This window comes from Pholis gunnellus (assembly GCF_910591455.1).
Source record: "Pholis gunnellus genome assembly, chromosome: 10".
NCBI classification, from domain to species: domain Eukaryota; kingdom Metazoa; phylum Chordata; class Actinopteri; order Perciformes; family Pholidae; genus Pholis; species Pholis gunnellus.
Window position 1 is genome coordinate 23,995,412 of NC_136537.1, and position 26,344 is coordinate 24,021,755.

Sequence of the window (26,344 nt, forward strand, 5' to 3'; positions counted from 1 at the left end):
CCTCATACCATTCTTTCTTCCTTCCCCAAAAAATCTTTACCTCCCCCAAGAGAGCACAGTCGCTTGCTTCCCCTCACACTGAGTCACGTAGACACACTTCCTGTCTGTTCTCTCTCTGACGTGGCTCAGGGTTTGTGTCTGACTGGCGGCCACGTGTTGCGACCGCAGACCACGTGGCTGCTAAACGTCTGACTGGAACGGTACTTCAGTAGATCACAACGTGGGGCTCTCACTGGGGGTTCGGGGGGGTTTCATTACGGTTTCTGAGATGTTTTTTAAGGGGTTATAGGGCTCCTTTAGGGGCCTCTATGAGTATTTAGGGGTTGTAGACATTCCACTCTGTTTTAGGGGTTCATGAGGGAGTTTAAAGGGGTTCCTTTAAGGGGTTCCTTCAGGGGTTATACTACAGACATTCCTCCCTGTTTTAGAGGTTCTTTCTCTAGAGTTCTAGAGTTTTTTGGGGGGGAGGCTATTAGGTTCCCTTGAGGGAGCTCTAGATGTCTTTAGGGGGGAAGAGTTCCTCCCGGGATTCCTGTCGTTGATGGCTTTTAGGTTCTTGAGTAGTTTTCCCAGGAATATAGGGGTTAAAGATCTGCAAAGGCAGTCCAGGGATCCTTTGGGGGGTTGAAGGAGTCGGGGGTTCTTAATGGGGTTCTAGGGGATCATGAGGATGTTTCCTGGATTCGTGAGGTGGCTGGCAGGGGGAAAATATGTTGAACTTCAAATATGAATCTGTGAATGAATGAAAACTTGAATTAATCTTCAGTCTCTTACTTTGTATGTGCGCAGAGCAAATTACTTACTTTTCGAGAATCATTGTGCGCAGTTCCCACGTTCGAGGAGAGTTCTCTGACCGTATCAAACACAGAAAACAAAGCTGTGCCACCGCGACCAAAAGAGTCCACAGATCAAACAGAGCAGCTCATTTAAACTGATTAACACAAACTCAACCAAACGAAGGGGGAACTAATCGACCTGAAGACCTCTCGGGTCACGGCTGCTCTTTGTTGTGAGCCGCGGGGAGATGCGCTCGATAAATGCACGGAGACACTTCCAGATAGGTGCCGCTGCCGGTGTACGTGACACATTTTAATCCTGCCTCGTGCCGGAGCCGATGCCTCCATTGGTTTCGGTGTCGAACCCCCTCTAACATGGAAGTCTCATTATCTGTAATGAGTAGCTGTTGAGAGATGAGGGGCTGTTGATGAGAGCTCCTTGTGACTCCCGACAGTGAACAGTGTAATAATATACAGTATATGCCAGACGATGGAGGCTTTTATCCAAAGTGCCTCGCGCTACTTCAGCTGCATACATATTTTAGAAAGGCCGTCCCAACGGGAACCAAGCCCCTCATTTTGAACAATGTGCAGCGCTGCTCAGAGCGATGAACTTCACAGGAAACACAAACCTTGGGAGTCTCGTAGAGGGAAGTTGTTTCCCATGTTTGGTAGCTGGTGTTTCAGAGAGAGCAGGGGTTACAGAGAAAACATCAATCCCTTTGTGATCGCATGAGAGAGCAACTAAGTGACGCATGTTCGTTTCTCACTGAGGATCTTTCCAGCTGTGATCAGCACCTCCAGACTCATGCACTTTTGTTGCATGTCAAAGAAGACAAACCGCCTGGGGGGGGGGCGGGGGGGTTTGGGTTTTGCTTTAATCTCGATGTTTGACTAACGGGACCTTTCCCCTCTCTCTTTTTCCATCTCCAGTATGGGGAGGAGGAGGTGTGTTCGGACCGCTTGGACACTGACTTCCCGGACATCGACCTCTCCCAGCTGGACACCAGCGACTTCGACAGCGTCAACTGTCTCAGCGAGCTCCAGTGGTGCAACGATCAGCCGACGGACGTGTCGCCGGCGTCCATCCACCACTACAGTACGGCGGACGAGCTCTTTGAGGTGAGGCTTCTTCACCGAAACATGAGGAAAAAACATTGTCCATCAACTTTGACTGTGTTTTAAGCACCCAAGCACCACGATGTAAACACAGAGTCCACTTCCTCTCGTCCCACTGGAGCCCTGCCACAAACACAAATCGCTAGCTTGGAAAAGAACCTCCATCACAAATATAACTCCTGATAGCTTCAGATTTAAGGGTATTTAATGTATTTATACAAGCGGAAGATATTAATATAAATATTTATTCTTCAGACCAGAGTTATTTTACAAAGTACTTTGGTCATTTTACTTATATAGACGCATATATTCCCGTTCTAAATGTGTCCCAGTTTACTCCCTCGTCTGCTGACAGGAAGTGGACACGGACCCCCAAGCTGTTGCCTTGCAACGCAATTCCGTTGAAAAGCTCTTGTAGCACATTGAATCCGGGGGGCCCCGCGGAGCCAAAGTTTCCTTGACATGTCGACACGTGCAAAGCACCGGACCCTTCAACCCGATCCCTTTTGCTGAAATGTGCGGCGCGTCTCAAGAGGGCCGGTGCCAAGGTATTCCCAGCTACGCCACCACGTGTAACACGATGATGGAGGCACTCCATCAGTTTGTTGATCGGCCCCGGCGCTTCTACAGGGCCAACAAAAAAAACCCAGAGGCTCCGGTATCAGGTGTCCCTTGCTGGATGAATTCAGGGAATACCTTTTTGGTTTGTCTCTATCTGAAAGCAAAAAAAGCCTTTGGAACATTGATTGTCTATAGGCTTCCAGCTCCAGGTCCCATTACAGAGGCTAAATTGAGCGCATCTGGAGAATAAAATAAGACGACAACAAAGAGATAAAGTAGCATTTAGGTCCACATCATCGGCCGTGTAGCGCTGCTCTGCCGGTGGAAATTGCTCTGACGCTGCGATGCACCGCGGAGTATTGGTTAAATGAAGACAGCGGAGACATGACGGGAATGCAGCTGAAGTAAACACAGACGCTCTCCGTCTGTACTCTCTTTATTCTTATTTCGATCCCCCCCCATTAGCCCGACGCCCGAGTGACTGTTTGTCTTCCTGCCGTCTTTCACAAAACTTAAAGACGCAGACCGGCCTCACAGTGCCGCATTAACAGTAATAGTTATCGGCAGTGACGCCGTATAGCTACAACAACAAGACGCGTCGTCTGCTACTGACATCACCTGATAAAAGAGCAGAATCATGGAAACGGATGCATTCATCTGTTGTTATCCCTCTGCTGTTCTTTCTCTTCACTTCCTGTCTGCGTCTCTTTGTCGATCTCTTTTCCCCTCTCCATATTATTGTTGTTACCCTCAAAAAGAATCAGACTCCGACACAAAAACCAACAAGAAACGCACAATAAATCAACACAAACGTAGATCATCATCCTCCGTGTTAAACCTGCCGTAACAACTAAACAATGATACATACAGTGGACTCCTCCCTTCACTGGGTCACTTGGATCCCAAGGTTGCAGAAAGATGTCTTTCCGTTCCTCTGCCACCCACCAACCCGGTATATTATGTTTTTGCCAATACCGTATTGATCAGACTAATACATCAGAGCCGACGGTCGGACGGCGTTCGGTCGTAAACACACATTAATGAATGGAGGGATAAGCCGACAGATCAAGTGTCCCTACGTCTCTCCGCCGATACGCTACTTATTTACAGTAACGTATCGGAGTCTGATCCCATGTCGGGCGGGATTGATCGGTGTGTGGAAGGGCTTCATTTAACCTTGGAGAGGGTAGGGAGGGGAAATTGATTTAGTTACAAGTGTTATATATTACTTTTAATACCAATAATAATGATGTAAAGACGTCTACACGGTGAGAAATATCATTATATGTTCTGTTTCTGTCATTGATGTTACCGAGTTTGTCTCTCTGTTTCTGTCTCACTCACAGATGAATGTAATTACTACCCAGGAAATCTAATTAACGTCTCTCTAATCTAATTAATATAATCAGGTAATATCCATGAGTGCCTTTAAATGTACAAACGTACTGATAATGCTGCTGAAGCATCACTGAGACACGCAGAGACAGTTTCAATTTAAAATAGAAAGAACATTTTAGTATAAATCATTTTAACACCGTGGATCAGAAGAACGAAACATTCAACCCAAAGACATTTCATTATTATCAGGAGAAGAATCAATCGCACTACAAACTTTAAATCTTCCTCATGACTCCCGTGTTTTTGACATTCTGTGGGAGAATTTCAAAGTCTAAATTGCAGCAACCGGTGCGGGAGGAAGAGCGAGGCAGCGAGGCCGTGAGACAGAGAATAAATTAAATAATAAATGCTTTGGCAGCCGGGAGATGGAGCTGGATGATAAAAGAGAGAGACAGATGAATGGAGCTCGGTGGCTTCCCGTAGGCCAGCCTCGCTATCACCTCTCCACCAGACTCCGCTCTCAGCAAGATGGCAGCTCCATCACAGTAAACAACCCCCCGTGTGGCTGGAACAGGAGGGATGACGGGGGCCGACATTTTTTTGGGACTGAAATTACAGATAAACAATATTTTCTGCCGCATATCTTTTAAATTGAACCGGTTAAATTTAACGCTTGGGATTTTTTTGGGGTGTACAACATCATGAGAAACCAAGATTGTTGAGAGTCAAGACAGACAGCGACAAACCTGCGTCGTGTCCTTTCTAATGAGGTCAAAGATTACAACATATCGACCGTGTTAAGGATAAAACAGAAAAGAGGAAAGAATGGACGTCAGGCAGCAGCTGAGTGGAGTGAATGAAGGAGGAAGATGGAGGAGAGCGATTCAGCAACGACGCCGCGGCTTCAAAAGACTTTTATTTCTCTATCTGCTGAGGAAGATCATTTCCAGTTGTAAATACAGGATAGAAATCTGTTATTTCTCGAGACCGAGAAAGACTGTTTCATCTCTGTGGATTGCAGGGCGGTGGTCACTCGAGGTTTAGGGAATTAGAATCACAACAGCCTATTTATTATACACAAAAGACATGTTTGAGTTATCTCTACTTCTAACCATGATTGTGTTCTAACCTCCGTAGAGGTGGAGGACTTTTTAAAGTGCAATGAAAATTAAGGCCACAGAGAGAAAAAATGTGACGGGAGGAAAAAGAAAACACGCCCCCGGAAAATTGCTTGATTTAGTCCGACAGCGACTAAAACGGACCTGGTGGTGAGACGACGTCAATGCGCTGAGCGTTACGCTCTTTTCCTTCCTGTATTCTAAAACACATCTTCTCACCGTGCTCGTCTTTCAGATCGAAGAGGAGAACGCGGCCCTGCTCGCCGCTCTGACCGACAGCTTGGATGGCATGGTGGACGCCGAGGTGGGCGGCCTCTCCGTCTTCCCCGCCCTCGGGGTGGAGCCCCACCGGGAAGAGGAAGAGGAGGACGCTCTTCCCCTCAGCGCCGAGGACTTCAGCCAGTCCATGGGGGCCGAGACGGACGACCTATCTCTAGTAAGATCACCTCGATGCTTCCTCCGGACGGGGGGCTCTTTCTCTTTCTTTACCCTCAAACACCGCCGCCTGTTTAAGTGGAGCCTTTCATACATGCTTCAAACACCGTCCACTCCTCTCTCTCACCCTCATGCATGCTCTCTCTCTCTCTCTCCCCCGCCCCGCCCCCGTATCTTAATCAGTGTAGTTTAGCTAACCTTGATGTTTCCCCTTGTTGGGTCAGCAAGGTTCAAAGTCTGCCTTCAACTCCAGGAAAACAGAGGGAGGGCCGTTGGGGCACACTGTGACCTTTCATCCAGTCCTGTGTGTGTGTGTGTGTGTGTGTGTGTGTGTGTGTGTGTTGTAGTTCTGTATTTCTAAGGACCATGTGTCCTTCCTAGAATAGAAGGAGAGTGCCAAATCCTGCAGGGCTGAGGACACATCGCAGATTCTTATTGAAAGAGTTTATGTGGGAATGAACTGTGCTTTGGGGGGATGATCAGAAGGCTTAGGTTAGGAGTGTTTGTTAAGTTAAAATCAAACTAAATGTAATAATGTTGTCATGTTGTCATGTTCCCAGACTTTGGTTTGAGAACAAGCTATGATAGATAATTGGTAGAAAAGATGGCCACAAAGCTATGAAGAGGTTTTGATGGACTGTAACTCTTCCTTTTAAAATCTGGATCAGGATTAAGAATCAGGATTAAGAATCAGGATTAAAAGTCAGAAATCCTCACAAGTTTAGTAATCAAAACATGTGTGTGCTCTTCCAGCACACGCTCAAGTTTGATGTGTTTGCTTGTTTTCATCCCACCCCCCCCCTCTCTTTTCACACAGTGCTGCTGGATGCCTCTCTCTCTCTCTCTCTCTCTCTCTCTCTCTCTCTCTCTCTCTCTCTCTCTCTCTCTCTCTCTGGGCCCCTCCATCGTTTCCCTGAACCAGACTTCCAGGGAAACAACAGACCTTGTTTTTTCCCCCCGCTGGCCTCCCTGTTATCATCCCCTTGCCTGCACCTAAAGCCACATCCCCTCCAAAAACCCCACTAAACCTCCCGTCTCATCACACGGGAACAACAAATTGCCGTATCCCTCCACACACTGAATATCGTGCCCTACTTTTCCGCCCCTTCGGTTCACTCTGCTGTCAGAAGAATGCAGCCGGCTCCGGAGCTTAATTGAAGCAGGAAGCTATTTCCCCGCAATAAATGACTTGTGATTACTGCGGTTATGCGGCCTTATTGCACTTGTCAAGATGAATTCATCCCGCTTCCTTAATTTGACTTACATTTCACTGCAGAAAGGGGAGCTGCTCGCAGGTTGTTTTTTCTGATTTAGCTTCAGTCTACAAAGACGCTATTGTGTTTGGAAGCCGCAAATACTCACCGAAGCTGCGCTGCACATCAATCACACAGCGAGTCCTCCGATTAAAAAGAGGTCTGTGGGTGAAGGTCGGAGGAGGTTTGTGAAGCTTCACAATGAAAGGTTTGCATGTGGAGCAATAGTTAAGGAGGAGGGGAAACTAAGTGAACAGCAGGACTCAAAAGGGACCAGCTCTTAAAGCTGGCACTACACCGTCTGGTGATCAATACATTTAACTACTTTATTGAAGTTGTGTGTGTAAGTCAAAAAAGATGTAAGAATGAAGACTTCTTCGCCAGGCTAGCAGTGTTTCTGTCGGTCGGTCCAACACTTAAATATTGGATGAATTTCTAGGATATTTGGTGTAAATGTCCCTGGTGGCCCGAAGATGAATTCGACTGACTGTGGCGACCCCCCCCTGACGTTTCCTCATGTGTGGTTTGGAGTGAAGTAGCTGATTGGTTTGCCGTGAAAGTCGGTAGATATTCACGTTCATCTCAGGATGAATTGTGATTTAATCCTCTGATCCCTTGACTTCTTTTATCGAACCATTAACACTTTGGTTTATGACACTGATGATATTCAGTCAGACCGGTGCACAGAGCTTCAAGCATGGCTGTAGATTTTTATTGGACGTGTAAAAATATACTGCATTTAGAGTTTGAATATATAGCGAAGTGGATTTGATACTTTTCTTACGGACGTTAAGGAGCCTGGTATCAAGTGTCATCGTGTTTGACCCCTTTATACTTTTAAAGACTGGCATCGGAGAGAAAACACGACCGGAGCAGAGGGCATTCCTTCCAAACCGGTGGAAATGATAATGACTTTAATGACCTTAGATAGCTCAGTAAGGGTTTGGCAGTCGAGGGAGCCAAAAAGACGCCAAGCCTCACGTGCCTGTGTGTGTGTGTGTGTGTGTGTGTGTGTGTGTGTGGCTTACACATCGCTGGCATGCGTGGCAACAGCAAACAGGACGCAGCGAGACAGAACCGGCTTTGTTGCTGCTAAATGCCACGGAAGGTATTGTTTTGGTCCCAAAACAACGGGTCAGAGATACCGAGAGGTCAAGGCCCCCGATGCCATCGTCTTCGCTGTTGTGTTGCAATAACACGGTGCCCCCCCCCCCCCCCCCCCCCCCCCCCTCGTCTTCACCTTGACGACTCCTCGGTTATCAGTCAACTTGTGTCAGAATAAGAATGAGTGTAGGTCTGTTAATCAGCTACGCCTGACACTTTTCTCCGTCTCCATGTAGCGAGGGAAGGACCCTGAAGGTCGCAGGAGAAGTGGTCGGTTCTGTTGGATAGTTGGTGTTTTGTACTGATGAGACGCTCGCGATGGGTTCTAGCCCATAATTAAAAAAAAAAAAAAAGAGCTTTTATCTGGGTGACGGTGCTTCGTTTCTCCTGAAGTAGACTTGATTAAGTTTACCGAGCGGTTCATAAATTCAGTTTCCAGCTTGATAATAATAATTATAAGAATGCGTTTCATTTTTATTGCACTTTTCATAGAAGAAGCGCAGCAGATAGTGCTTTACAATAAAAGGGAAGAATAAGATTAATAAAATAAGATAAAATACACAGAATGCATAAAATAAGATGGAAAATAAAACTCACTTAATAATGATATTAAGATCCACATTTGCAGCATTTACATCCATCAATAAACACTGCAGAAGCATCAAAGGGTCTCCACGTTCTCTCCCATTATGTTGGTTTCTTGAGGTTTTAAGATGAAACTGGAGAAGAAGAAAGTTGATGCAGTTACTTTACTGGAAGAGTACTTCCTGTTTTTTGAGCCAAATCTTTGAACCTAAATATTACAAAAGTTAAGATCGCAAACTGTTTGTGTGCGCTCGTTCTCAGTTAAACAGCAGTGATTAATGTGTTGCTGCATCTCGTGGTGAATTCTCCAGAACTGTACGTGTCACTCCAGCTCGTATTTCCTAAAAATCCTGCAACAGTAGAGCTGAAAACGTCTCCTCCATCCCCAGACACACAGCGCTCAGTCAACTGCTTGTTGCTTCATTCCTCCTGACAGCTGGCAAGATAACATGCTCTTCCAAAAGTTTCCACTCACACACACACACACACACACACACACACACACACGCGTTTCTTTTTACTGTCACACAACCACATACTACTACTACTATTACTACTATTGCTGTCAGGCTACTACTATGCCGCTACTTCTATTCCTGTCGTTGCCGCTTCTGCCCTCTTAAATCATTTCCCCCGGGCATCGTCTCGGTGCGTCTCCGGGCGGCGAGGTTTGTGACGAGCGAGACGAGTCGAGCCTCCGATGGCCTTTGTGCGGGAGTCGGAGGTTTCTCTTCACACGTTTAAAGTTTTGAGCTGCCGGAGATCGTTTTTGTGTCTCGGGAACAAACGATGAACAGAACTTCTGTTTCTTCAAAGCACAGGAAAAGCAAAAATAGGCATGAGAGGGTGATGACTGTAGGAAGGAAATTATAATCTGAATTTGGTTTAGCAATTTTTGGGACTTATTGACCAAATAAGTCTTTTTTTTTTTAGGAGCACCGTGTTCTGTAACAACAGCACCACTGCTTTTACTGTTCACCTGTAGCAGCCACTCGACTGTAGTAATACCCAACTCTTCACAGCTATAATTGATGTTTACACATCTACAAATACCTATATTTATAACATGACGCCTGGCTAATTCATGTTTTCCAGTCCGGCATCTTCTCTAAAAAGAATCGACCTCTTAAGATCGTTTTTAGAGTCGCTCGTCTGAAAAGCAACGTCTCAAAGCTCTTGAGAGGCTCCGGCGGTTCCAGGACCTCCGACAGAAAGCCGAATATTTCACTTAACCGAATATGAATCATATCGTTCTGCATCGTAGCTCTTCCATTGTGTTTACTATCAGTGGCAAAAAATAGCAACCAAACATCCACTCAGACAGAAAAAAGCCTCGTGTAATAACATTATGCTGTTTACTCTACTGAAGCAGCCAGATGTGTGTGTGTGTGTGTGTGTGTGTGTCCTATTTTTATCAGTTGAGTGGTTTACTGTCACATGACTGCTGTCACTCATGTGCTCAGGCCTGAGTGTTTCACTGCCCTCTACTGGTGAGAAAGGATACTGCATGGTGTGTGTGTGATTGTGTGTGTGTGTGTGTGTGTGTGTGTGTGTGTGCCACCACAGAACAAGGCCTGCATTGATGCTGCCAGTGGAGCTCTGGAAGGGGTCCAGAGTAGAGTAGAGTGTTTGAGGGGCCTGAACGCTGCCGGTGGGGGTGTGGGGGGGGGGGCTTTCAGTGTTTCACACAGACACAAACCTTCAGCCTCCTCTTCACTCTCCTTCAATGGGACTCTCAGAGGAGCATCATCGGGGCGCTCTGAGCCAAGTTGGCATCGTCCACCGAGGGCGGCGTCGGTGACGCGGCCGGTCGCCCCGTCGGTCCTTTGACCCAGATAGTATCCTGTGGCTGCTGCCAGCTCTGTTTGGGGGGTTAATGTTGTACTCATTAAAGCATTACAGTAATAAACAAAGATAGTTGTTGTAGATAAACTATGATCCCTGGAGAAGTATCTGAAGGCAAACAACCACTATTATAATCCATAAATCTCTTTTTATCTGTTTCATAAAAATCTGTTTTATATTTTCGTCTCATAGTTTGATTCAAGACCTTCCGCTCTACGTTTCACAGTACTTTACCGTAAACGTATGCCAACATAGAAAGTGGTTTTAAGAGCCTTACGATGTTTATATAGTCCCCCGTATAAAGATGAACTAGAGGTGAGTCAGCAGGTTTGATATATATATATATATATATATATATATATATATATACACAGTATTTAAAGATGTTCTGGCCCCATTATTCAGTTCATATTCATCATAATGGCTCAAGAGGTTAATATATAACACGGCGGCTTCATGTCCCGTCAGTCATTTTCTAAAGTACATTTAAAGTGAATAATTTACAGTTTAGTTCTGTCATTAAACTGAAGAGTTCACACGTTGAAGCTTCCGATGTGCTCAAAACCGTCACGTCATGAAAGAAAATGAAGTAAAAGGAAACACAGAACGACTGTAACTTTTTAAACGTGTAACAGTGATACTCGTTAGTTCTGAAGCAGACGTACGTTTCTAAAACGTTACATTCTCTACATAAAATCCTGTGGAGCCAACACTAGCACAGGATGTTAGCGCATCATTAACTAGCATTAGCACGTCTATGCTACGCTAGCTGCTGAACACATGCTGCGGTTGCTTTTTAAAGATTTACAGGAACAGAGTTGTTCCTTCATTTCATCGTCTCCTGTCTCGATCTGCAGCTGATGTGTTGGTTCACTGTCTTTATCTTTTTAACTTGTTTTCATCCTGGATTTGTCCTTTTTAAACGCATATTGTAGATCCTTCTGTCTGCTGCTCTCGTGTTATTGCTTATTCATTTTTTCCGACATGTAAATAATACGTCAGTGAGTGCAGACGCTCCGTCAGCTTGACGAAGTAGCAGCGAATAGTCAATTATCTCTTATCCAAACAAAAAATGCAGGCGTGGATTTACCATTTAGAATATCCCTCAATTTCATCGTAATAGCCAAATCATATGACATAATTGTATTAATTCCCCGGAGGGATGGATTTGTAACACTCAGGCGACCACGGTCACTGCTTCCCCGAGAGATGAGGGCCACCGGAATGGCTGCCCGAGGGGTGTGTTGCGTTAAGATAGCCCTCTGGGTGCAGGGCCCCCCTTTTTGCTGTAAATCATTTTTTTGGGAAGCCCCCGGCACCATCCTACCGCTCCAATCCTCTACTCCGATCACATCTATATTTTCTACACCGTCGTCTTCTGGAGCAAACGCCGCACAGCTTAGCGGGGGGATTTTCTCCCTAAGCTGATTTATATCAGCTGATAGCCCCGTCATGAAGCCAGGCACTGGAATAAATGGATGAATAGACAGATGGAAAAAAAGAAAAGCAATGAAAGGATAGCGGGGGAATGAGGAGCGGTTGTGTTAATATCTGTTTGAAAGGTAATACTCTAGGTAGTCGAGGGGGGGGGTTCGCTCTGTTTCCTCTCTGTGTACTAACCGTGGCTTCCTGTCTGATCTGAAGGAAAGGAGAGGACGGAAAGATGAAGGAGACAACATTAAGGGTGGGATGGATGGAGAGAAGGAAATGTAGAAGAAGATGGTTGTCAAAGGTCAGAGATGGAGAGAATAGATGAAGTGGGAAAGGGGGACTGCATCAAAGATTTATGGATCAAAACAGAAGAAAAGGGGGGAAGACTGGACAAGGATTCAAGGAAAGGAAGAGAGGATGGAGATAGGTGTCGGAGGAAAGAGGGGGAGGAAAGGCAGGGGGAGACGGTGGGATGGAAAAAGGGGGGAGGAAGTGGCCACGGAGGGAATGATAGATAGGACGGTTAGGATGGAGGACAAATTGAGGAGCAGAAGTCATATTCTATGTTATTATAGAGAGAGAAGTGGCTGAATCCAGCTCTTTAATGGGAAACGTGAAACGTGCCATGTCGTTGTCAGCCGTAGTGATAAATGTACAGTATCATAACCTCGTGGCCTCCTCTGCACATTATTCCCTTGTACAAACATCCATCTGCAGGGAGTTAACAGCTGACAGAATATAGATTAAAAATTGAAATGCGAGGGGCCGGAGTTTGGAAGATCTCCCACTTTCTGTCCACGTTCGGTCCTCGCATAAAGACGTCATTACAGGAAACAAAAAAACGCACATCCTGTCTCTCTTGTTATTTCAAAATAAATCCCAAATGGGCTAAATGTTGTTTGATGCTAGTTTTTCCTTCTCCTCTCCAGCTGAAGAAGCTCCTGCTGACTCCTCCCAACGTGCCCGCCGCCGTCGACGCGCACAAAGACCGAGTCCACGGCCATCGCTACACCAACAGAAGCCTGCACCTCCGGCCGACCAGACCCCCGGTCAAGGTGAGGCACGGATGGATGGTGTACCCGTACAGAGTGTCAAACTCTTGACAGAGTCAGTATCCAGCGTGGTACCAACCATCATTTCCTTCGACCATTATCCTGCCTGAAGTCAACCAACAGTAAACTGTTGCAGATTAGGAAACACTGATACGATTCATAAAGAGGCAAATGGGAAAGTCGCTGTCTTATGTTGATGTTTATTGGAGCAGCTGGAGGGTTTCTTCCTCTATAGCTGTGTGTGTGTGTGTGTGTGTGTGTGTGTGTGTGGTTTGTTAAGATGTGCATCCTCGGCATCAATCCCACATGAAGTAATTTTTATTACACAAGCTGTTTGGGGAGCGTTTTAGCACCGAAGGTTTAATCACAGGTTTAATTATTGTGGAACTACTGAAAAACTGTCAGTTGAGTGGCTCCGGTGTAAAAAATGATGGCCGTCGGTATCGGCCTTTAAGAACTGGTCTTGGATCATCATTAGCGGGAATAAAACAGCATAATGTTCCAAAGTCTAGCCAGCAACAGTTATTTTTTTAAATTTTACACTCAAAACTCTTCAACCTTCAGCTGCTGCCGATGATAGATGTGGTGTCGGGGGGGGGGGGGGGGGGGGGGGGGGGGGCATTTACAGCGGCTACTGCTGTGTGACTTCGCAGTAATTGGATATCTGCGAGTATTGTGCTTCAAGTGGTCGTTGATTACAGCACCAGCCAGTCAGTTTATCTTGTACGAGCGTAAAAAAAACAAAAAACGTGGCGAAGCTTCCAAGCAGCTGTGGCTCGAGCAAGGAGGATAAAAAAATATATACCCACAGGATGCAGGGCGGGATAAGCCAAGCCTGTATCCATCATGTAACCTCCGAACCTGGCTGTGTGTGTGTGTGTGTGTGTGTGTGTGTGTGAGCTTTGGTTGTTGAGTAGTGGTGGCTTTGCTGTGGCAGATGGCGGGAGTATTGACTGACAGGGCAAAGGGGGCAACAGTGAATCATAGTCTCTCTCTCTCTCTCTCTCTCTCTCTCTCTCTCTCTCTCTCTCAGTATGAGCAATATAGAATCAGCCATTTCATCCAGCTGCACACTGAATCATCCCTCACAGAGTCGTAAACTGCTTTGTGGTCAGTGCTTCCATGTATCACGGGCAGGAAATTGAAGATACACCATTGGTTCACGAGTCTGTTTTTGTTTTGTTAGGTGCTTTTTTTTGTTTTTCTCGCGCTCTGGAGTAACTGTAGACGGGGTGATGAGATATTTTCCAGCACAGCTAGTGTGTGTACGCCGTCAAAAATACATAGTATAGTATGTCGTAATGATATTATTGAGAAAGTCGTAGTATACAAAGTCGGAAAGATTTCATGAAAAGAAATCACGGTATAGTGTCGTAAAATTAAAATTATTAAAAAGTCATTTTCCTAGTAAGTCGAGGACAATGTGACTAAAACGACATCCTACAGTTTGTTTAAAGTAATAGTATAGTATGTCGTAAAACTGGCATGAAATACGTCATATCATGGAAAATATCATCAAAACGTCACGCTATAGTTTGCCATTCAAATAGTTTAGTATGTCATTAAACGAGTGTTTCTAGTTCTCTTTATCACAGGCAACAACTACAGGGAAGCAGTTTTTGGAAATGAACGTCTTTCACACTCACTCACATCAAAGCCCTTTAATATATATATATATATATATATATATATTAAAGTATAGGGATAAAATATAACACATATAAAGCACAACAGTATGACATATCTTTGTAAAAGTGTGTAATTGCAGCGTAAATAAACTTTAACACAAACAGCAAAGTAGGATAAGTCAGACTGTGCCGGGACGGCAGCGAGCAGAACAGTTTGTGTCTTCAGTGACTGGGACTGAGAGTCCTCTGTCCCGGTGATGCTCTGAGCATCTTGCACCGCCCTTTGTGGTGCCTGACATCAGCCGAGGGTGATGATGATGCAGCCGCTTACCGTCCTCTTCATCCTGGTTTATGCTCTTCGATGCTTGTTTAACAAAGGAGATGCACTCATGACTTCTGGTGACTAGTAGTTACACTTATTGTAAGTAACTTTTGGCCAACATTGCCCTCAAAGAAAAGTCACTTTCTGAAGGAGTTTGATAGAAAATGAAAAATGTTTAATCTAAAACATTGATAGTAAATATCAAGTCTAAGACGGAGATTTTAGTGTTTTATTGTATAGTTAATAATGTGTGTTATGTGACTGCAATGGCAACATTTTGCAGACTTGAGGGCTGAATGTTTGAGGAAAGAGTCTCACGCTGGTGTTCATGTTCGTGTGTGTGTCTCCACCCTTCAGACCAACCTCCGTCAGGAGAGGAAGCCCCGAGCGGTGCGTCCCGCGGGCCGCCTGTGCACCGAGCTCCACCGCCACCTCACCACCGCCCGGGACTCGGGGGACACTCCGGCCCCGGACACGGAGGAGGACGAAGAGGAAGAAGAGGACGAGGACAGCGAGTCGGAGGAGGATGAAGAGGAAGAAGAAGAGGAGGAGGAGGAGGAGTCTTCCAGCAGCGAGGTGGAGGGCGTGGCGGTCGTGTCCACGGCCCTCGCCGAGCCGGCGAAGCCTCAGTTCAGCTCGGAGAAAGAAATGCACTCGGTGGTGGAGCTGATCACGTACATGCACACCTACTGCCTGCCCACACGCAAGCAGCAGGGCTGGGAGCGGAAGGACCGCGAGGCGGCGCGGCCCCGGGCCAGACCCGAGCCCTCCCGCGCCGCCGCCACAAGCTCTCACAGCAGAGTGGTCTTGGTGGCCGCTCCCGGGACTAGCGGGGGCTTAACTGGGACGGGCGTCGGCGCCCCCAGGAGGCTCCCCTTTGCGAGGCGAAGGGAGATGAAGGCCAACTCCCTTCTCCGCGAGCTCCTGCAGCAGAGCAGCTCCTTCGACGTGAGCAAGCCTTACAGACTGCACAGCCCTCCCTACGCCCACTCTCACAGCCCCAGCAGGGTCTCCGCTCCCTCCGCCTCGGCCAGGTCGGCCCCGGCGGCCTACTCCCCCACCAGCTCCACCGCCCCAAAGCCAGAGCTGCGTAAAGACTCCTCCTCCTCCCTCGAGAGGAGAAGCCGCTCCTCCGAGGCGCCGCAAAGCCCGGAGGCGACGGAGGAGGACGGCGGCGGCAGCGGCTCCTTCTCGGTCCGGCGCTCGCGACGCCTGGCCTCCTTCCCCAGCCGCTTCGCCAAGAGGCTGCGGCCTGGACGGGCGAGGGACGGGGAGAGGAAGGACAGGGAGGAGCGGGAGGAAGGACGAGCGGGGGTCAAACTCCTGCCGACACAAGCGGGAGGGGGGACGGAGACGCAGCCGGAGCAGCTCACGCCGAGCGACGAGCCGACCAAACCCTGCTGCCACAACGGTGAGACGGATAGGAAGGACACTGCCCGTTACTCTCAACCACATTATAGCCACCAATATCACATTTCATTTGGAGGAATCTAATTGTAATCCACATCTCATAGAAACTAGAAACTACTCAGGTTAATTTATAATGTAGACACCTGGATCTGAAGTTGTGCATGGTTGTAACTGGCTTCTTATTGTGATTGCAGAGAAGAGAGCCTGCCTCTGTCTGACTCTCACCCCCAAGTCCACAGGGTGAGTTTCTCCACGTGAAGCAGCTGCTGTGTCTCATCACACAGGAGTAAAAAAAGATCATTTCTGATGCAGCATCTTTGCATGCAGCAGCGAGTCCTCCTTAGATGAATGTCCTGTTCCACCAACTATGTCATTCTAACCAAATAATCAATACTACTCATTAAAAGTGCATTAGTGATAACTATTAATCCCCAAAAACTCCACTTCCAATTTCATTTACGCTAAAATGTCGCGGTGCTCATTTGCAGAAATCGCCATCTTCTTCTTCTTCTTCTTCTTTATGTTAAAAATAAAATAAGAAGCTGCAGTGGCCTCTGTGGAAGATCGATGCCTCCCGGGAAATCATACAGTCTTGGTGTCGTTATAATGAAGCGTTGGAGAGCTGGGCCGTAATGCAAAACTGCTTCTTAAAATTCATAATGCTGAATATTTGTACGTCACGAACCATTCCAGACCAAACAGCACCTGCTTTGTTAATGACGCAGCAGCAGTTTGTCAGTTTGGGTTCATATTGGATCTGATGGATGTGGTTTTAAGTCTTTAATGACATTAGAAGTTACTTATGATCTATTTCTCTACGAGACTGTAATCTAGATTCTGGGAACTAGAGCTTATGTGGGATATATTAACTTAAAACGTGAGTTTATTTCCCTCCAGATCATATATTTTAAGCAGGATATACAACATGACTGTATTGTCTAAATCCTGGTATTTGTAAGCACTCAATGCACACAGTGCTGGGCTCTTTCTCCAGGTAACGTTTCCCCACTTAAGAGTCTGATGTGAACTCAATGGGAGCTGCTGTTACAGCGGAGGAAACGTCAGTGCTTCACAACGTGGCAGAGGTCCATAATTCATACATTTTCACTTCCCAGTGTGGAGCGTTTGGCCCGGGGGGGAATTTGTTGTTGGCGGGGAGGAAAGAGCCTCGCAAACCAACGGAACGTATTCACACTCAGCACTTCAAAGTTTGACGGGACTAAACAGGTCGGATCGTGCATGTCGAGACGCCCGTTAAGACGCAAACGTTGTCCCCTGAAAAGTCAAGTGTTTCTTCAAAGCGTGGTTTGCAGTCATGTCGCGTGTATAATCTCACGGGACTGTGTAATATTTTAAAACAAGATTAACCGAGCTCAAATTCAGAGAATTCTTATTCCCAAATCCCTAATGAGTCTGGACCTCTGGCTGCTCAGACTTCAATCTGAGAGCCCTCACTGCTCCTACTTTTACAAATGAACCCCCCCGATCCCCCCCCCCCCCCCCCCCCCCCCGCCCAGCCTCAGACCCTGGACCGTCTCCAGCTACAGTCACGGTCATGTGTTCTCTGTACAAACCGGCTGGCGTCCGTCCATCCTCTAAATTAATCTGTCTTCTGAAGCGCTCACCAAAAAAAAAAAAGAAAGAGTTTTGTTTTTTTGATTTTAATATATATTTTTACTCCGCGGAGGGTAATATATCCCGCCCGAAGCCAATCCACTTGGCACCGCTTCGTTCTTTCATGGCGACTGAGAGAAACAGAAACAGACAAGCCAGAAATAGAAAAGCAGCAGAAGAAGAAGAAGAAGAAGAAGAATAGGGGAGAGGACAGACGAGTACGTATGGTTGTTGCGATAAGAAATGAGGAGTGCCGAGAAATGGCAGCAGCGTTTACAGAGAGAAACATAATTCAAATTCAGCAGACGTCGGCTGAAAAGAGCTTTCACTGGGAGACGTTTCAGGCTGTTATTGGATTGCTTTTGACTTATTTGTTTGGAAAAAAATACAACATATTCCAACATGACACAGCACTCTCTAATTTCTCTCTCTCTCTCTCTCTCTCTCTCTCCTTTGATCGCGGCCATCTCTTCACCAACCAGAGAGTCCCAGTACAGCACCAAGCCTTTCGATCAGACGCTCAGGGTGGATCTGTGTGGAACGGCAGGTAAAACGTCTCAGGTTGCTGTTGATGTCGACGGGTTACAGCTCTAAAGATACGCTCACGTGGGATAGAGGGACCGAGTCCTCAAAGTTAACGGGAAGCCGTGCATTTCAGCATCAGAGGTGGACATTTAAGTGTCAGACGAGACGATCGATACCACTCTCTGTATTAGCACAGTAAACGTGGAGCGGGAGCCAACAGCCTGTTAGCTTAGCTTAGCATACAGGGGGCAACTGCTAATGTCCCTACCAGCACCTAAACACTAGATCATTTATATGTTCCACCTTCTCTGTTTAATCGAACCGAAACTGTAGAAGGGAGGTTATGTGCTGGACCATTTCTTGTATCCAGCTCATGTGGATATCTTCTCCTCCCCCCTTCTTTAAGGTCTCACCCCTCCCACCACCCCGCCTCACAAACCGGTGGAGGATGAGCTCTTCAAACCGGCAGAGGGAGGAAAGGGAGGTGAGGGAACAGGAGGTTGCAGCGAGTCGGTCAACTCGGCCTCGAGCACCAACGCCAGCGCCGCCGCCGCGAAGGCCTCGTCCCGGCTGATCCGCGTCCCCCACCAGCGGAAGCTGCCCGAGCAGACGGAGCTGTACGCCCAGCTGCGGCGCATGGGCCAGGCCGGCGACAGCGACACCCACTGCACCTTCGGCGACCACGACTACTGCGCCCTGAGCCTCGGGGAGAGCCGCAAGCGCAGCGCCGCCATGCTCGGCGCCATTTTGCAGGCGCAGGTAGGGGGCGACGGCGTCGGCGTCGGCGCCGCCCTCACGCCCAAAGAAGCCGAAGATCTGCTCTCAGGTGGAAACGGAAAGGAGAACAGGGAAAGGCTGGTGGTGTTAGAAATCGCAAAACAGCTCGAGCATCAGAGGACAGTGGTGATATCTTCATCCTCTTCTTCATCATCATCATCATCATCGCTGCCGTCACGCTGCCAGTCGGCGGCCGCCACACCGCCGGTCTCGGAGGAAGAGGCGGAGCGCTCGTCTGCGTCCCGCTCGCCCTCTCCCATCCTCCACCTGTGTCCCGACTCCCCCGCCAGCAAGACGGACTCCAGGTGAGACGGACGAGACGAGGAGACGGTGCGAAGATCCGGGTCGAGGAGATTAACGGGGAAATGTAGAGACGGGAGGCAAAGCCGGAGGGAAGCAGACAAACACAGAGTAGAACACAGTGTTAGAAGAAGAGAGAAAGGGAGGGAACAATGTAGGGCAGAATCTCTCTGACGCCTGAGAAATTTCTATCCTACGGTTTATCGTCACCCGACCTTCTAGACGAGGGTAAACACAGGTGAACATGCTGGAGGCTGAACTCTTCACACGCAGACATCTATAAAAACCTAAAGTCAAAGCATCGACCGGTCAAAAGAGTCGTGTCCTCTTTGCACTGCGGCAACTTAAACACTTTTTACTACGAATGTGCAGGGCGATCTGATTCTGTAGCATGAAAACAGAACGTCCTATAAACAACTCGGGCGACCATTTAAATCAAACACTGTACTATCTACTCACATAGAGTCAGCGCGGATTAGATCCAGTCTGACTCGACTGTCTCACACACAGAAGGAGGTCAGTGGTCATATTATTTCTGTACATAGAAGACAATGGTAGAATGAAAAGGGGTCGGGGTGTAAGAGAGAGAGAGAGAGAGAGAGAGAGGGAACGATGGAGAACAGAGCGATGCCGTACTGCAGTACGTAGGAGAAAGTTCCGCCTTTTTTGCCGCAGTTCACCTGTTTCCTCATGTCTGACATTTCAGCTTCACCTTGTGTCCGTCCTTCCCTCACTCACTATCCTCTCTCTCTCTCTCTCTCTTTTCCCCCCCTTTTTGCTTTCTCGTCCCGTTTTTAGTGAGAACTCCGAGATCTGTCCCGACGACAAGCAGAGGAACAAAGCCAAGTCTGACGAGGTACGGAGAACATCCCACAGACACTTTTAACATCTTAAGAGGCAAACTCCACCTCAGCAGCTCACCGGACTAACGGTCCAACGGTTTCCCCCCCGAAACATCAGACATTTTAACACGCTGATCCCATATAACATAATACAGCAGCTGCACAATCAGACCCCTGCCGCCCTGCCGTCTCGGCGTTTCCCGCCTCGGTTTCCCCACGTCTGTCTGTATTGTCCTTTTTGTCCTGACTGTTGCCATGGTTTCCCTGTTGCCAGGACAACTGCCAGGTGTTTTACATCCACAACCTGCCAACCAGCGTGACCCAGAACATGCTGAGGAAACGCTTCCAGGTTTTCGGCAAACCCGAGGACTGCAAGGTCATCATCTGCAACGAGTAAGTGTCCCGATCTGGAATTCCTCCAACGCAGCTGTTCCTCAAAACGCTGTGCATTGGATGCATGCGATTGATTCGGCGTTCTCCATCTCTGCCGGATGCAGCTCAGTTGGCAGTGCACGTTATCTGACTGGTGTCTTGTCTCTCTACCTGTGTGGTTCGTAGGGAGCGCTGCGGGGTGATAAAGATCCGCCAGTCGGGGGGTCAGAAGCACTGGAGGGAACGGGAGACTGTTTTCCAGAACGGGCCTGCAGGCCTACGGAGGCTGACGAGGAAGCGCTACATAGATCTCGGTAATGAACACGGACTCACCGACAAAAGTAGTAAACCAAGCATGTGGATATCGTGATATCGGTTTTCGCGGTAACTAATCTATTAGCGGCTGTTAGTTATAAGTAAGTATAAGTCGATTTTGGCATTATTCGTGTGTCGCCAAAGCTGAAAGCACCACAGAGGTTTACTGCGTTTTAAGACGCTCACGTTCCATCTGGAATTGTAACGTTGCAACAAGTTCACGCCACGTTCGTTTCACACTACCTGACTGAAAGAGTTGTAACGACATCGACGCCGGCGTCACAGATACCTCCCAATATGGGCAGAATTGCTGGAACGGGTCTCGGCGAGTTACGCGAGTATCACATTATCTATCTGCTCGTTTAGAGATGGGAAATTCAAGTCGCACTCACGGTAATTTGAGATCACGTAGCCCCGCCCTCCTCCTCCTCTCACTCACTGTGCCGTCTTGTTGCTCGACTCGCTACGGTTGAATAGAATAATTTGCGGTTTAACGTTGTCATGTTTCCCATTAATTATCGTTTATCCTGCTAGACATCTTGGAATGCGTCTTTCAAAATCATCGACGAGTCTCTCGATTCTTCGAGCGGAGCTCTACAAGGACACGCGTTTGACTTGAGATTCCCTTTAACGTTTTGATAACGACCTTGTGTTTCTGTCTTGCAGACGAGGCAGGCCCGGGCCCCGTCAAGAGCAAGTACGATGCACTGGACTTTGACACTCTGCTGAAGGAGGCCCAGAAGTCCCTGCACCGCTGACTGGCCAGCCTTAGTTCAGTGCAGCAAACAAGCCTGCGACTACACGGCTCTGCCCTCAAAGACAGGCCTCTTAGTACCTCCATGCAAGGCAACCTCGCAAAATGTTTACATTTTTACCAATGGAATAAAGTAATGTTAAGGACCTCGTTGTTTTTTGTTGTTTGTTTGTTTTTTTTAGTTTCTTTCACCCAGAGGATACTGCTTAAAAAAACGAGGAAAGCCACTGGGAGTTAAGAGACGATGGAGAAAGTGGGACTTTTTTAACAGCAATGGTACGACTACTACAAACGATATCGATGCAGTGCTTTGCTGAAGCCGTCTGCGTTGGCGAGATCGTCGCCCGCCCTCGGAGGAGCGGGCGTGAGAGACCTCTGTAGCAAATCCTCGCTATTCCTGCGTTGCGTTGGTCGTCGTGGTGTGTGTGTGTGTGTTTCTGCGCGTGTGTGTGTGTGTGTTCTTTGTTCTGTTTGTTTTGTAAAAAAGATAAAAAACCTCCCTCTCTTTCCGGTTTCGGGTGGTGAACCTTTCAAGCTGTGTTCGCCATGATGAGTTGTGCGGTTGTAAAACCAGGAAAGAAAAAAAAAATGATTACCCCCCTGCTTTGTTTTAGCGAAAAATTGTGGATGTTATACATTTTTTAATCTATTGTGTGTGCGCGTGTGTGTGTGTGTTATGGACAAAGAATATATATATAAAAAAAAACATTTAATCATTTGATGACTGATAAAGTTTACAAATCTAAAATGAAGATGAAAAAAAATCATGTTTTTTTTTTTTTGTAATTGTAGTGCTTCCTTGATTTGATCTATGCACTGTAAGGAGGTTGATATCTCCGCTGTCCTCCACTTTCCCTCTTTTGACTCTGATCTCCACCTCTGCCATGCTGACTATCCTGGACTGTGCTACTGGCTGCTGCAGGCTCCGTTTGGTCCGCGTTGTATACATTAAGACCCCGACTAGGTCCCCTGGGAAGAACTACACCTCAGAATCCACCCGATCTGAGGTCCTCTATAATTCTCTAAATTCCTTACAATGTGACCAGATTATATAAAGGGCTTTCAAGTGGGATGGCATACTTACCTGTCCTGGTTAAAGCAAATCCAAGGGACTGGGCCTAAAGTTAGAAATAGAATTCGGGACGTTTTTGGAGTGAGAATCGGCGATTGTTGTTCGTGCTGCATCGGTTGATTCTAGGTAACATTCTGCCCACATTCAGAGGGGGTCTTGATGTATATTTAATAGGGTCCCAATGAACATGTGTCCAATAATGACTGCAGCCTAACGACACCCCCCCCCCCCCGAATGCCACAGCCAATGCAACACTTACTGTTTACATTTGGACTGCAGCAAGCAGGACTAAAATGGGGAAATAAAGACGATAGCCATAGACGCTTTGTTCACTGCAGAACTCGGTATGAATTCATCACATCCACACTTGGTCCAGATCATCCCAGTCCAATCTCTCTGTCGCATTAAGTCCATCATGGAATTCAACTATTTCGATTGTCCAGGAATCACGTTTTTTCGTGGTGACAGTGCTTCACGCTGTCGCGGGTTTCAAAGTACAAAAGGGAAACGGGACCAATTTGCTCCCCATACTCCACCCAGAAGTAGACGAATCTGTTGGTTCAGATGGAATGTATTCAAAAAAAATCTGAATGTAATCGTTGCGTTTTTTCCCCCTCATTTCTGCTTGCCCAAAGATTGTCGTTTTTTTTTCCTGTGCTTTAAAATGGGTAGAGTTGCTTAGTCGCCGGTTGACCGCATGCGACGAAATTCTGGCTTTGTTGTGCAGTTCGAGGTAGCGCCTGATTAACATTCCTGATGCAGCCAGTAGCAAAACCGCCGTGAAAAAAGGGAGAGAGAGAGCCTCCAAACCTGCCAATACGGTGGCACCGAACCCTCCGCAGCCAGGGAACGAGCGAAAGGAACGAAAAAGAACAAATCGGCCGAAAAAAAAGGGCCGGTTTCTCGTCCGGGAGTTACTGTATCAGCTGAGCATCTCTACCTCACATCCATCCATCCCCGTGTTTGAGTCCCCCTGTTCCACTGGATGCTCTTCCCACATCCAACGCTAAAAAAGTCCCTCACTGTTGTGTTGTCCGTGTGAGGGTTTCCCACACTGATGGGTGGTTATGGGTAGTTTGGGGATTTTTTTTTTTGATATCCAATGACTCCTCCCTACCACTAAGCCCCCTGCGAGGGGAATAATCGTTCTCTTTCTCTAACTCTTTACTTCGCTTGCCTCGACAGTTTTATAGCGTGTCCGTTTCTTGGAGTCTCGACCGTGTGTCCTTGTGTAACTGAGTGTTTCGTCTTTTGTCTCGTGTTTGAGTCGGACACTGCTGACGCTTGCAGGCTGGCGAGGAGCGGGGTTGGGAGGGGGGGTTGAACGGCGGCTTGGTGGCTGGTTGGTCCTTGAGTGTCCTTGGAGGGGAAGAGTCCCCCTCATTTACTTGTTTTCTTCAGGGACACGCCATTCCTCCGGATCCCCCTCTTTCCTCCTCTCCTTGCCAAGGAATTTCAACAAATCGCAGGCCGTCCTTTTTCCTCCAACTCTATCGCTTTCCGTCGCTTGTGGGTTCAAGGCCTTGTTTCCAGGTCTTCCCAAACCCCGGTAAACTCCCTGCTTTTTAACAGATAACCCCCCTTTTCCCCAACCTCTTCCTTGTCCCTACTCTATCTAATCAACTCCTTGGTAACACACACAAAAATTTGAATGTTTACATCACTCGATTCTCCTTTGACTTTATTAGGAACGCACACTTAGTACAAAGGCGCCTTATTCAGTGTTTTAAAAGAAAATGAATTGCAAGTGAAGTGACCTCGCGTTACTTCTCCAGGCTCACTGATGTCCAAAACTAACAAAAACAATTTAGTGCTATACATACTGATTGAGAAACAAGGTGTCAACTTTTAAAAAAAGGAGGAAAAAAAAGACATTTTAACAATTAATCTCAAACAACTGAATGAGTATTTGTGCTTAGTATGTATACTACTAAAAAGTGAGAGAATGTGCTGGTTTACATATAAAAAAAAAAAAGAAAATAATAATATATGAATATAAATTGTGTATATAGCACTATGCCTCGTTGTAAACATAAAATGTACTGTGTGTTTATTTTATTTTTTTTTTCAAGTGGCGGGTCACAGTTGATTGCTAATCAGACAGCAGATGGTCAGGTTGGTTTATTTCAAATTAGTCAATGTTTTTTCAGTACAAGGAGGAAATTTAAGGGAAAAAATTAAGTTGAAATGACTTCACTCAAAAGTCCAACACTGTTGTAAAAGAACGAAGTATCCCTTTAGACTATCACACGAGAACGTTATGTTTATTTGCCGTTCATGAAATGACTAAATATTTTTTTATGTTTTCTTAAAGCAATTTGAAATGCAATACATAATAATCTTATCTTGACGACAGTCTTTCCGAAAAACTGAGGTAATAATGTACAGTGTGTGGTTGGTTGTGTGATCTACAACACGGGCAATCTCTGAGCTGCAGATTCAGTAGGCTACTCGTTCTGTACGTAGACAAAAAAATCATAAAAACGAAAGGAAGAATGTGGGTAACACGTATACAAAACAAATGCTAATATACTCTTGCACAAATAACCTCCCAAGTAGTGAAATATCTTCACAGTTTTTTCTTTACATTGAAATGAAGCCATTGTAACTATGTTATTACCACCTTTTTGATGGTACACAGGTTTGTTCAAATCTGAGTTGCATAGAACACTTACTTTTATGACCGCTAACAGCCAATAACTATACATGTGTGACTGGTAAAGGAATGTGGGTGGGAGGGAAAGGAGAACTGAAGCGAGTCGTCAGGTTTCACTCTGGTGGACACGGAGGAGGTAGACGCTGTAGAGATCCCCGTTCCACTGCTGTTCCACTGCTGCCCCTCTACGTCGCCCCAAAAGGGGGAAGCATTTGGATTAAATCACTTGCAATTTAAATATAAGTTACAGAACGGTTTTATGGTCCAAATAGCTGGAAAAACGTCGTTTTGTCTTCGCAAGATTGTGCAGGATAGACGCTAAGTAAAGCACGACGGCAGCCGGATTCATCAAAAATGACAAAGGCCACGTTAAGACGAGAAGTTATTTTACCTTGAAGTAGTGCAAGAGAAAGGGTGGAAGTCGAGGGCGTGACCGGGATAAGAAAACACGCCTTCAAACGCGTGGAAAGTTTTACGATTCGCTAAACGAGTCGTGTATGTGGCGGAGCTAGCTGTCCCTTCGTAATCCCAAAAAATCTGACTTCCACTCATTTGAGGAAACCGTAAGACTAAAAGCATGTGGTGGGATTTCTACAGTGGTGAGTGCCGCCATCGTTCAAGAGGTGATTTGACATTGAAACGACCCCATGTTCCATCATTGCAAGCCTTAAAATTCAAATCGGGGTGGGAAACTGAGCTACCACTAGCTTTCAATATTACCGTTTCAGCTCCTTTCCAATCCAATGTGGTCTATTATTAAATAATTACTGACGTAATTACAACTTTTTTCAATAGCCATATTATAATAAAAAGGTATATACATATATATGAATATATATTTGTGTGTTTGTGTAGATATCTAGATTATTATATACTTTCTTATAGAAAACTTTGATGTTGACCATTCTCCTCAGTGTTTTGAGAACACGTTGACACATTTCAACATAATACTGCTGTCCGCTTGGTCTAGGTCCTAGGTCGATGGACAACGAATCAAAAAAAAAAAAAAAAGGAAAGACAAAAAAAAAACACCATCCTTCCAAAGGGAGTTCCCCTCGTCAGAATGCAATACCTTTCTTTCCATTCTTCATTTCAGAAAAATGGACAATGGCAAGAAAACCACTAAACGTGATCGGCAAG

At 46.6% G+C, this 26,344-nt stretch overlaps 1 protein-coding gene across 1 annotated transcript in view; it reads left to right on the plus strand.

Annotated features, from left to right (window-relative positions):
• Positions 1–23,828, plus strand: part of ppargc1b (peroxisome proliferator-activated receptor gamma, coactivator 1 beta) — a gene marked incomplete at its 5' end in the record, with an annotated part of 77,818 nt that extends 53,990 nt beyond the window's left edge. Inside the window, 11 exons of the mRNA XM_079167454.1 lie at positions 1,710–1,898; positions 5,148–5,348; positions 12,495–12,620; positions 14,925–15,978; positions 16,172–16,217; positions 18,074–18,138; positions 18,523–19,198; positions 19,992–20,049; positions 20,310–20,428; positions 20,594–20,721; positions 21,389–23,828. Coding sequence (XP_079023580.1) covers positions 1,710–1,898; positions 5,148–5,348; positions 12,495–12,620; positions 14,925–15,978; positions 16,172–16,217; positions 18,074–18,138; positions 18,523–19,198; positions 19,992–20,049; positions 20,310–20,428; positions 20,594–20,721; positions 21,389–21,480 — 2,754 coding nt within the window. The 3' untranslated portion in view covers positions 21,481–23,828. The remainder of the gene's footprint in view (positions 1–1,709; positions 1,899–5,147; positions 5,349–12,494; positions 12,621–14,924; positions 15,979–16,171; positions 16,218–18,073; positions 18,139–18,522; positions 19,199–19,991; positions 20,050–20,309; positions 20,429–20,593; positions 20,722–21,388) is intronic.
• Between the last annotated feature and the right edge of the window lie 2,516 nt (positions 23,829–26,344).